Source organism: Eumetopias jubatus, unplaced genomic scaffold (assembly GCF_037043125.1).
Source record: "Eumetopias jubatus isolate StellerSeaLion01/CBP00866 unplaced genomic scaffold, mEumJub1_p1.0 scaffold_16, whole genome shotgun sequence".
Lineage (NCBI taxonomy): Eukaryota > Metazoa > Chordata > Mammalia > Carnivora > Otariidae > Eumetopias > Eumetopias jubatus.
In genome coordinates, this window is record NW_028274822.1 from 21,941,285 (window position 1) to 21,953,330 (window position 12,046).

The following is a 12,046-nucleotide window of genomic DNA, read 5'->3' on the forward strand; positions in this document are numbered from 1 at the left end:
TTTTATTGAACTTCAGTTAGCTTATTCATCCTCCTCAGTAACACAATTTGTTTTATTGGTTAAGGAACTATCTATTAAGAATACCACATCTGTCTCTTTGCCACATTTATCCAACTAGTTCCAATCAGTAAGTGTCTACAGAAGTCATGATACTAGACACGTGGGTGTGGAATTATAAGTAAGACCTAGTTTCCGTCATCAGGAGGAGAAACATGCATGTACTCAAACACAAAACTGGACAAAAGGTAGGAGTAATATAATAGTAATCAAATTATAAGGGAAGGATAAAGGAAAAATTGATGATTTATGAGCTGGAGGACTGTGGAGAGATTCACATAGTAGTTGACATTACAGTTAGAGCTTCAGTTCAACAAATATTTTGTGAGTGTTTATTATGGGTTCCATATTGCTCTAGGTGCTAAGAATAGCTCAGGGAATAAAGGAAATAAGAACAGCCCTGCCCACATGAAGCTTATATTCTGGCATCAAGAAAGGGGATTCAGGAAACACTAAGTGCAAGGTGATAAAGCTGTGGAAAAAAATATGAATGAAAAAGGGCATAGGGAATGGTATCGGTCACATAAGACATCCAGAAGGTGCCACTTCATCAAAGACTCAGTGCAAGTTACAGAAGGATCCACATGGATGTCAGGGGAGGAACATTCTAACAGGCTGATCAGCAAGTGCAAAAACTTGAGGGAGGAGGATTCTTGGTATATTTAGGAAACACAACAAAGCCAGTGAGACTGGAAAGAAGTGAGCAAATAGGTAAACATTAAGAATAAGTGATGAGTCTAGGAAGGTGACAAGGGACCAGATCAGGAAGGATATCTGCTTAGTCTCTGAATGAGATAGAAAGTCATTGGAAGGTTTTGAAGCAGAAGGATAACAGGATCTAAGGTATGATTTTTTTTTAATATTTTTTATTTATTTATTTGACATAGAGAGAGAGAGAGAGAGACAGAGTGAGCACAAGCAGGGGGGGTCGCAGGCAGAGGCAGAGGGAGAAGCAGGCTCCCCACAGAGAAGGGGGAGTCCGATGCGGGACTCGATCCTGGGACTCCGGGATCATGACCTGAGCTGAAGGCAGTGGCTTAACCAACTGAGACACCCAGGCACCCTCTAAGGTATGTTTTAAAAGATTTATTCCTGCTGCTGTGAGGGAACCGCCTTGAGAGGTTATTGCAATAGTTCAGATGAGACTTGATGGTAATAAAAAGGGGCAAGAAGTGGTGAGATTCAGTATATATTTTATTTTTATTTCTTTATTTGGCTTTATTTTTTTATCATGGAAAATTTTAAGCAACACAAAACTAGACAGAATGATATGATGAACCACTTTATTCCCATCACTCAGTTCAAAACTGAAAGTCTTTAGTATTATTTTATAACAAATACCAAGTATTATATTGCTTCCTGGATTCAGGATGTATTTTGATAGTGCTGCTAAGACTTGATGATGTTTTTTGGTTATATGATATAAGAAAAAGAAAAGAATTAACAATTATTCCAAGGATTTTGGCCTGGGTAATGAGAAGTATGTAGATTTCACTGAGATAGGGTAATCTCTGTAATAATAAAGTATTTGGAGGGTGGATGAAGGAAAACAGGTATTTGGTTTTGTTGATACATTGTAGATACTCATAAGAAATCAAAAGTTAAGAAATCAAGGCAGAATTTGGATGCATGATTCAGGACTACAGGTAAAATGTCAAGACCAGAGATACAAATTTGGAAGACATCAGCATACTGACAAAATATAAAGTCACAAACTGGATAAAAAGAGATCTTCAAAGCCTGAGCCCTGGGGCAATCCAATATTCACAGGTCAGGGAGATTTGGAGTAAAAAGTAGAAGCCTAAAATGAGTGGTCAGAGGGATTAGAGTAGAACCAGGAAAGTGTGTGTAATAGAACCCAAGGGAATGATGAGTGTCACAAAAGGGGAAGTGATCAAATATGACAAAATTTGCTTATTGCCCAAGTAATGTGAGGATTGAGAATTGACTATTGAGTTTAGCAACATGGAAGTCACTGGTGAACCTAGATAAGGTCAGTTGCTTGAAATATTAGGGACAGAATCATGACTGAAATACGAGGTAGGTATCGGGGTGAAGTTAGACAACTCAAGGGAATTTGCTATATAAGGGAATACAGAACAGAGTGGTAGAGGAGGGAGAAATGAGATTGAGGGAAAATTTGTTGAGATGGAAAATACAACTGCATGTTTGTATGTTGATGAACAGGATCCACCAGAGTGGAAACATTTTATAATGAGGGGAGAGAGGGAATAGCTGAAGTTTTGTTCTTTTGTTTAAAAATGGATGGAATCCAGCACATAAGTGAAAGTTTGGCTATACTTGTTAAGAGTATGGGCAGTTTTTTATCGAAATTTAGGAGATATATGCTGAAAGACACATTGGGTAGGTAAGTCAGATGATGATGATGATGATGGTGATGATGATGATGATGATGATGATGATGATGATGATGATTACCACCTTTGAGCCTTATTTTCAGCCTCTTTCCCATATTGTCTCTGAGTTCACACTATTCTGAGCCCCTCCATACTGCCTATATGCAATGACTGCCCTGGATGCTTTGCTTCAATTCTTTCAGTTAGTTCTCATAGCAATTCAGAGAGGTATAATGCATCTTCCCTGTAGCCAACATACTGAGAGATCTTATTCCCATCTTTCACATAACTAAATGCACAAAGTCACACAGATGATAAACAGCAGTACCATTTTCAAATCCAGCCATTTAGACTTACTTAAGTGACATATGTTTAACCATTATAGGTTATAGGAACCACACTCTACTTAGGTATAGATTGGATATAGATTTCCATTCAAAAGACTTTGTAAGTTATTATGTGTATGTCTTTATATAGAAATTTTATCATATTTAAATTTAAGAACATTCACATTTTTTCCACAGTAGATGAGTGATTCTAACTGTATTTCAGAAAGATAACTAGAGACAGTGAGGAGGATGGATTAGAAGGCAAGAAGCTATTGTCAGAGATCAGATCAGTGATGATGGAGATGATAGAATAAAGGTGGCATCGCTGAGCTGTGGCCGAGGTAGACTTGACAGGACAGAATGACTAATAGCAGAGCCAAGAGGCCAGGAGGAGTAAAATATGACTTGGGTTTTTTGTTTGGTCAACAGGATGGAAGGTACTAACATATACCAAGAAAAGAGGGGAAAATATATTTAAGGAGAAGACAGTGAGTATGGTTTGGGGCAGGGTAAATTTAAATGTACTTGCTCAACTGTCAATAATTAATGATATATAATAATGATACCAGCCATATAGGCATTGAAATAAATATTTCAAAATGCCATTTCAAACGATACGGCAAACTAGATACTATATGAAAAACCCTTCTGTTATGGCACATCTAAAATGCTGGGTAAATTATTCAAAATCCTTTTTATTTAAAAAAGTGTTTTTTTATCTATAATATACTGGCAGCAAAATCAGAGAATTATCATAGTGAGAAAGCAGTCCCATGGAGCTGGTATTTGCCTGAGGGTATGTACTCTCAATAGAAGTCTGGAGCTAGGAGTTTTAGAAACCAATAGGAGAAGAGAATAGGAAATGAAGCTTGCAGATAAAGTAGGGTGTATGGTCTGATTAGAGAACCTCACATCAGCCAGGATCCTGAAGGAGCAAACCTCAGTGGGTGAACTAGAAAATGAAATTAGCCTCCTGAGAGAACTGGAGAACATACAATCTCAGCCTTAGCTTAATTGGAAACAGAACAACAAAAAATCTGAGAATTCCTTACCACAAGTCTGCATAAATTTACCCATGCGAGTTGATATGTTAAAAATGGCAGAAAAAACAAATGTTATCATACTTAATGGACTTTCTCATAAGCAATAAAATATCAACATGAGACTGGTATGGGCCAAATAAATCTTAACAAAATTCTGGTTTAATGTGGTCTCATTTTGGTAAAGCACATCCTCCCATAAGATTCTTCTCTAATACTTGGTCTCAAAAATTCCCTCAGAGAAATTTCTAAGGATTAGAGTTAACAATCAAGAATCACCCATACGGGGCGCCTGGGTGGCTCAGTCGTTAAGCGTCTGCCTTCGGCTCAGGTCATGATCCCAGAGTTCTGGGATCAAGCCCCGCATCGGGCTCCCTGCTCCGCAGGAAGCCTGTTTCTCCCTCTCCCACTCCCTTTGCTTGTGTTCCTGCTCTCGCTGTCTCTCTCTCTCTGTCAAATAAATAAATAAAATCTTAAAAAAAAAAAAAAAAGAATCACCCATACATGAAAACAAACAAGCCACTATGAGGAAGAGTCAGCAGAAACAAATCATTGAATTAGACTAAGACTATAGATATTAGAATAATCAAATGTGGAATACAAAATAAATAAGTTTAATAAATTTAAAGAAATAAAAATAGATATCACAGTTTCTTCTTTTATTAATTTATTTTTTTAAATTTTTATTTATTTGAGAGAGAGAGAGTTGTGGGGGCAGGGGCAGAGGGAGAGGGAAAGAGTCTTAAGCAGACTCTGAGCTGAGCACGGAGCCTGATGTCGGGCTCCATCTCACAACCCTGAGATCACAACTTGAGCTGAAACCAAGGCTCAGATGTCTAATTGACTGTGCCACCCAGGTGCCCCCACAATTTATTCTTATAGAAGAAATTGGAATTTACCCGATATCAAATTAGACTTACAAATCAAACTTCAAAGTCTTAAAATCATGAAACATTTCAAGGAGAAAGTGTTGAGAAAAATCAAGAACAATAATAGATTGTAATCTTGAAACCAGACATATACAGAACACGTTTGCCTACAAGTGGCAAGTGAAAAGAGGAACAACATGGGGTGTCTGGGTGGCTCAGGTGGTTAAGTGTCAGACTCTTGATTTCGGCTCAGGTCATGATCTCAGGATCGTGATATCTAGCCCTGCATCAGGTTCCACACTTAGCATGGAGTCTGCTTAAGATTCTCTCTCTCTCTCCCTCTTCCTCTGGTCCTCCACTCTCTCTCTCTCTCTCTCTCAAATAATAAATAAATAAAACCTTTAAAAAAAGAGAAATAATAATTTCTACCAAATATTAGATACTCCTATATGGCCTTTACATATGCAACCTAATTGAATCCTAACAAAAACTTTGAGAGCTAAGTATTATTATTCACTCTTTATTATACAGTAAAGTCAGGCTCAGAGAAATTATGTGGTTTTCTTGAGATCACATGATGTCGGTGATAGAATTGGGATTACAACCTGACCACTGTGGTTCTTTCATATCCTGTTCTGTTAATATACAGCCTAATTCTGTTCTCTGTTTATCACTTTGAAAATCAAGGAAATAAAAGAAAAACCCTGGTTATTATATATTCACATGCTTGTCTTTTTTCAAGGAAGTTTCCTATAAATCCTATAAATGACTTTATTTGATGCTTTAAACAATCCCACTTTAAAAAAAAAAAAAAACACAGAGACCATGGAGTTATATTATCTCTGCATACTGATCAGTGATGGGCAGAGCTGAGATTCCACATGGTCTCCAAAGTCCCTGCTCAAGATCTCCTGCAGCTGCCTTTATGCCACAGTATACATCTAAAGAGATGGTGGATTAGGTACTGGTAGCACCTACCTGTTGTCACCTTCTCTGGAGAAAAAGACCGTGAAGGTTTGAATGTTCCCTTTTGCTTCTGCAGGTGGGCGCCAGCTGAGACGGACAAACCGACTGGAAACCAACACGGGAACCACATCTCTGGGAGCAGAAGGGAGGACACTGGAGCTTGGGATAGCTAGGGAGGAAGAAGAGGTGGCTGTCAGAGGTGTTGGTGCCATGGATGGGAAATGTGCAGGAAGGCAAAACATTAGCAAACATAGAATGGTCCATTCTAAAGGAAGGAAAAAACACAAGGGAAAGCAATCATACTAATGGAATCAAAGATACATTAGAATTCCTTGGAGCTTATGAAAGGGTGGCTAATTAATAACATATATGATTCTACTGCATATTTGTCCAATTTCCATTACTAATGGGATCCATAACAAAAAATGTTCTGTTTAGGCATGACACAGAGACACATAGCCACGGATAAATGCCTCAGGTAACCAAGTAGTTATTATAAAACCTTATTCTACTCAGAGACTGTTTATCCTCTTTTAGATACAATTGGAAGGAACAGCAAATCAAAGTTGATGGAAGCTAACCAAAAGTAGAAAGAGTTCTTACAGACTACCTGCTAGAAAGGAACTGACAGAAAAAAAATTCTACCAGACATAAAGATACACAATTGTCCCACACTTGTAGAGTATCACTACATGTATGGCAAAATTTAACAATTGTTATTCATAGGAATAAATCATCCACAATTGAAGAACTCATTTTTTAAATATTCAGGGCATTTATAATCTATAATAGAATTTTCTATTAAATGTGTATATTCATAATTCATCTTCTTATTTTTTTCAAGTTCCCAAGGGTAGGAAACATATGTTTCATTCTGACAGGTGATTTCTAGCCCCAAATCACAAGGACCCATTTGCCTACATTTAATCTTCAAACTGGCTTTTGTGGGCCATTTTCCCTAGTTCTTATCAAAATTAGTCTCCATCCTTGCATTCACTTTCTCCAGGGGCTGGCTGAATCACTATTCCTACTGTGCACTACACTCCTGTTAGCTAGAAAAATCCACTGGGGTGAGGGCAGCTCTCTCATTTCTCAGTGGTTCCAGAAACATTATCAATTGACAATACATACCAGTTACATAGAGAAATAAGTTTTAAAGAACTGCAGAAAGCTTTCAAAGTTATTTCTGGCTCCATATATTCATAGCCAACTTCTTTATATGTAAAATTTCCCCTTGCTTTTTTGGTCAACACAGTATTTGAAACAAATGGTAGGCGGGCAGCAAGTTAGTCAATCTTTTGTGGCAGAGTGGTGAGGGGAGAGAGAAGACTGATGCCTGGATATGTAGCATCTATCTCAAAAATGTGGGTAATATTAAGCCTTCTGACAAAAACCTATACTTCTACACACCATGGACATCTCAAAGTAGCACACTTTATGTGAATTTATCCTCCCCACCCCCTTCACTGTTCACTCGGACTGCTTCTCTTCCTGGGCTACTCAACTCAGTTGTATCTACACTGTCCTCACAACTATACAGCCCAGAAGCCCAAAAGGTATCCCCTACCCCTAACTCTCTCTCACTCATCTTTTCTAGGATTCCCCCTCCTGGACATCTGGTAAACCTACTCCATGTTAATTCCACCACCACACCATCATTCTGTCTTCCTAGAACTGTCACAGCTGTCTCTGCTTTCTCCAGCTCTTCTGCCTTCCTTCCACTCATCTCCCTCAAATGTATTCTGTGTACAGACAGCATCCTGAATAAGCTTGTAAAAAGACACATCTGGTCATATTACTCTACTATTTATTTATCCTCAGGGTCTACTCTTTACCTCAGGATATCTCTAAACTTTGAAATGGGCCTATTGGCCTGGCTCTTGTTTATCACTTTTCTTAGTTTGGCTTCCGCCACAAAGAGGCCCTAAGAAACAGATTTAAGTGCAAATAGTTTATTGGGAAGGTGATCCAAGGAAGTTGGGAAGTGAGACAGCAGGGAGTAAAGGTTAGAAAAAAATGACTTATCTGCCAGTTAGCACTGTGGGGAGAAACTGGATGGCAACTCCACAGGGGACTCTGTGGGCCAGTGTGGCCCCGGCCTCTAGGTTATCTGTCTTGAAAGAAGCAGGCTGAGGTGATTATCTACCACTCCTCCACCACTGATTGAGAGTGATTCCAAAGGCCATCCTGTATAACAGCCTAGTGTATTTCTGTTGCCAGAAAAATACCACTTTGGGGAGAGGCTTGCAAAGTTTCCACAGTAAGGAGCATCCATTAGCTCTACTCATCCAAAAAATATTCATAGAGTGCTTATCCAATGCCAGCCCTTCTAGGTACAGAGGAGTTAATGGCAAAAAAATAGGTGAGGGCATTCCTCATGAAGCTCACATGGAGGCTCCCTGGCTTTCTCCCCCCACATCAGATGGGGAATGATTTGAGGGAGGAACATGCCACACAACAGCACAAACACCTAATCATCACACCTATGAATGATAAGAGGATCTGGAGGCTCCTTGGCTTTTCGCTGCTTGCACTAAGCAGGCTCTCCCCATGTGGATCCATTTTTGACTCCCTGAAGCCTTCCCATAGCAGCTCACACTCTAACAGACCCATCTCATCCACCTAACTCCTACTGTCCCCCTTCACTTAGTTTAGTGTTATTTCCTCTGGAAAGAATGACCCAAAGTATTTGCAAAATTTTTAACAGGTGATAGTTAATATCTATAATATAAAACAAGTCCAAAAATCAATATAATAATAAAGAATCTTATCTTAAAGTAGGGTTCAACATAACAGTAAAATGTGCATTAAAATAAAATCTAAAAAGTCTGTCAGAATAAAGTATATTAAAAAAATCTGTCAGAGTAGTAAGACTTTAAAGAATGTTAGTATCTAGGGATGGTCAGGATGTGACACTCTCTTACACTGTCAGTTGAAGTTTGTAAGAATAGTCTTTTTAGCAGATAATTTGGCAAAGTCCTTTAAAATGAAAAAAAAATCATACCATCAGACCATTCTCAGGTTTATAAATTTATCATCTAAAACACCCCTAAGTAACCCCTTTATCCATGCATCCTTGCAAAATCATTGCTCATTTTCTCAAAATGTAATACCTATATATCTTGCCAGTTTAAAGCAAATGGGATCATTACTAGATTTTTTTCTACAAAAGATTTTCTAAAAACAAAATGTGATCCATGATGACTTATAAAAATCTTTTGAGAATTCTCAAGAAGTTAGACAAATTAGTTTTAAAAGAACAGGGAGAAATTTTCAATTCCTTCTTCCCCAAAAGCCCCTCACTTAGAGATGGTATCACATCAAAAATGAGGTGGTTTCCCCACCTACCCAGGGGCTGCCAAGAGGCAGAGCAATGGGAGTCTGTGCATGGATGCTTTTCTCCTCAGGCTTCCAAGAATGCCTTCTCACAGAACTAGTCTAGACGCAGATGACACAGATAAAGCTCAGAATAGAATTAATCATGGACTCTTTTACCTCAATTTAAACAGTCCTCATATGAAAAGGAACGGACACATTTTTAACAAAGGGATGACTTCTTTATACAGGGAATTAATTTTGTTCTTACTAATCCTCCATGCTTTTTCTCAACAGTAACTCCTCTCCACGTAACATCTCAATAAGGAATCAATCAGGACTTTTTTTCTTTGCTCTTGGAGGCCTAATCTCTAGTCTGGCCCTAATCTCCCTGGTCCTTATTGTTGCCATGGTTACAGCTTCTTTGTCTGTTGTCATGGAGAAGAGGAGGTGAATTTACCATACTATAGTTTTTTTTTTAACTTATTTATAAGAATCTCTTTACTAAAAAAAAAAAAGATTATCAAAATAAAATCTAGGAAAAGGAAGTGATTTCTGAAAATAATAGAAATTCAAAGAATAGTTTTGAAACTTTGGTTTCTAAGTTACTAGTTACTACTACTACTATTTTATGATGTCAGTGCAATAGCCTTGGTAACAATTACATTATTGGGTTAATTTTTCTATAAAGCCATATCCTGTCTAGATACCAGAGAGTTTGTTTCTCTTAGACTTTTACTATGTAATGTTTACAGACATTAATTTTTCCCTGAGCTTATTGACTGCCTGACCTCCACTCCCTATGAGGCACGTGAATGATGATAAGATGCATTCACAAAAACATGAAAATATTTAATTTGTATTAAACATCAAACAAGCAATAGGTTTATTTCCTTGTCATTCCCCATACTGTTAACTAAAATACTAAAAATGTAGCCACCAGATCAACTAGATCTTTTATTCACATCATCTCCTTATTAGCTCGAAGATTTAAGTAAAATATAAATAGGTAACATTAGGGAAATTAAAGGAACATTTAATTGTTCTCAGGGCAAACTTTATTTCTTTTCCTTTTGTGTTTTTTTCTTATCATTGTTCCCTTGACCCTAAACTCTAGCTTTTAATTTCCAAACAAAGAAGTAGATAAAATTTACATTTTGGTTTAAAGTTTTTATAGTTCACAAAGTAATTTTGCAAACTTACGAAAAAGATGCTCGGCTGTATATGGTTGAAATTACAAAGAATAACAATTTTTTCTAAGGTTTCATGTTATTTTCAATATTCAAAGAATCATGGCTTTCTAGCTAGTATATTGAAAACTTTAGTAAAACTAAGAAATGTGAATTTAAAAAAATAATGATTTGAAACCACTTTTTATTTTAAATTAATATGAATAGAAGTTAATGAGCTCTGTAATATTTCATTAAATTTTAATCTTTACATAAAAGAATTTATTGGGTTAGTCTCTAAAATGGAATAATCAATATCTATTGAATGTCTATCAAGTTCCTACTGTTATGCTTGAAGTGAGGAATTATTTTTAATTGCGTCTCTGCATATTAGTGAAGATGAAGTGTAGTGTCTGTTCTTATCAGTTTAGTATCTGATATGTTCTCTATCCGAGGACATGTATTCAATGGATTTTTGGAGCAGGGAGATGGAATATGAGCTTGCTCCACCCACTCCATACATGGACCCGGTATTGCAGTACTTCCAGGAACGGTGCACCCCCCCCACACACAAATAAATTATTTTTAAACTCTGGATTTTTCCCTAAGAGAATAGGAAACTCCTTTTTAAGACATAAGGTGTATACATGTAAGACAATTACTAAGTTTGTGATAGTCTCTTACTTATAAACAAATTCCATCCTAAATTTTCAGTAGCGTGGTTGTTTAGAAAGCAGAACATACTATCTCATTAAACTATTTCTAGTCTGTTCCCAGAAACCTATTTATCATTTTACAAACTATCATAGTAGTAGTGCTATGGAATGGGATCATACATGTATGAATTTTCTTTGGTAAATCAATTTATGCATCCAATCATTAATCCATTCAATATCTATGGAAGGATTACTATGTGTCAGGCATTGAGTGAAGGTCTTTTTTAATCCATCTCCCAATTCCAGAGAGGAAAGCCAGCTCAGTCATTGGTAATTCTCCCTGCCCCAGCTTCACCAACAAGGACCTATCTCCTCCCACTTCCCACATTGCTTCTCCCATCCCAGCTCTATGTTCTCAGTTGTCTTGGGCAGAAGTAAGCCTGAGAAGGACACAGGGGAAGGTCTCTGGGGTCACTGACCTTAATCAGTTCCATGAAGACGTCATGCTTTCACCTTTGCTACTTTTGTGTGCTGCAACCTGAGCTGGAATACCTCCCTCCAACTGCTCTGCTGCCCCGACCTGGGCTTCTTCAGACTTCTGCTCAGGTGTCACCTCACTGATTCCTGCCCTGGCTTAGAAGACTCTCATTCTGGACTTTCACAGGAATAGAAGTCCCCTCTGGAAACTTCCTACACTGAACTCTAATGGTCTAGTCATTTTTTTGGTATCCTATACCAAATTGTATTCTCTATAAGAGTAGAAGCAAAGTCTACTCTGTTCACAAATCTAATCCCCAAATCTAGTACCATATGTATAGTGACATCCTAGGCATCCAATACATTCTTGTAGTGTTAGCTAAATGAAAGGCATTGCACAATTGTGAAATTATAATGTTTAAACTCTAAGAAATTCCCTTTCAAAACCCACAAAAATGGGTATTTGAGATTATGTACTGGAAGGGGACTGAGCTATTATTACAAGCTGGTCATGCTAATCATTATTACTCTGTTAATAAATTACAAAGTAGATTAAAAAGCTGAACTCTGAGGAAAGTTCCAAGGGAATGTAGATTTATGATGAGACTACTTCATTTCAGACCAAATGAGAAGGGAACATGTTCCTCAAATCCAACTATGTGTCAAACAATGTAGAAGATGTGTTCATACAGGAATAATTCTTAAGAGAAATAATGCTTTCATTACAAAGCAGAGCAGAAGCCTGAGAAGTTTGAGCTGATCTATGCATCCAGAAAAGAACCTGGGGATCTGTTATAGGAAGTGTGATTGT

General features: G+C 37.5%; 1 protein-coding gene and 1 non-coding gene across 2 annotated transcripts in view; one reads left to right on the forward strand and one right to left on the reverse strand.

Moving 5' to 3' along the window:
- Positions 1 to 12,046, reverse strand: part of DCC (DCC netrin 1 receptor) — a 750,254-nt gene that overhangs the window by 342,638 nt on the left and 395,570 nt on the right. The window contains exon 8 of the mRNA XM_088019394.1: positions 5,631 to 5,787. Within this exon, the coding sequence (XP_087875520.1) occupies positions 5,631 to 5,787 (157 nt within the window). The remainder of the gene's footprint in view (positions 1 to 5,630; positions 5,788 to 12,046) is intronic.
- Positions 10,477 to 10,666, forward strand: LOC114205145 (U2 spliceosomal RNA). The gene has a single exon (XR_003608340.1). It is a non-coding gene; the product is annotated as a U2 spliceosomal RNA (small nuclear RNA).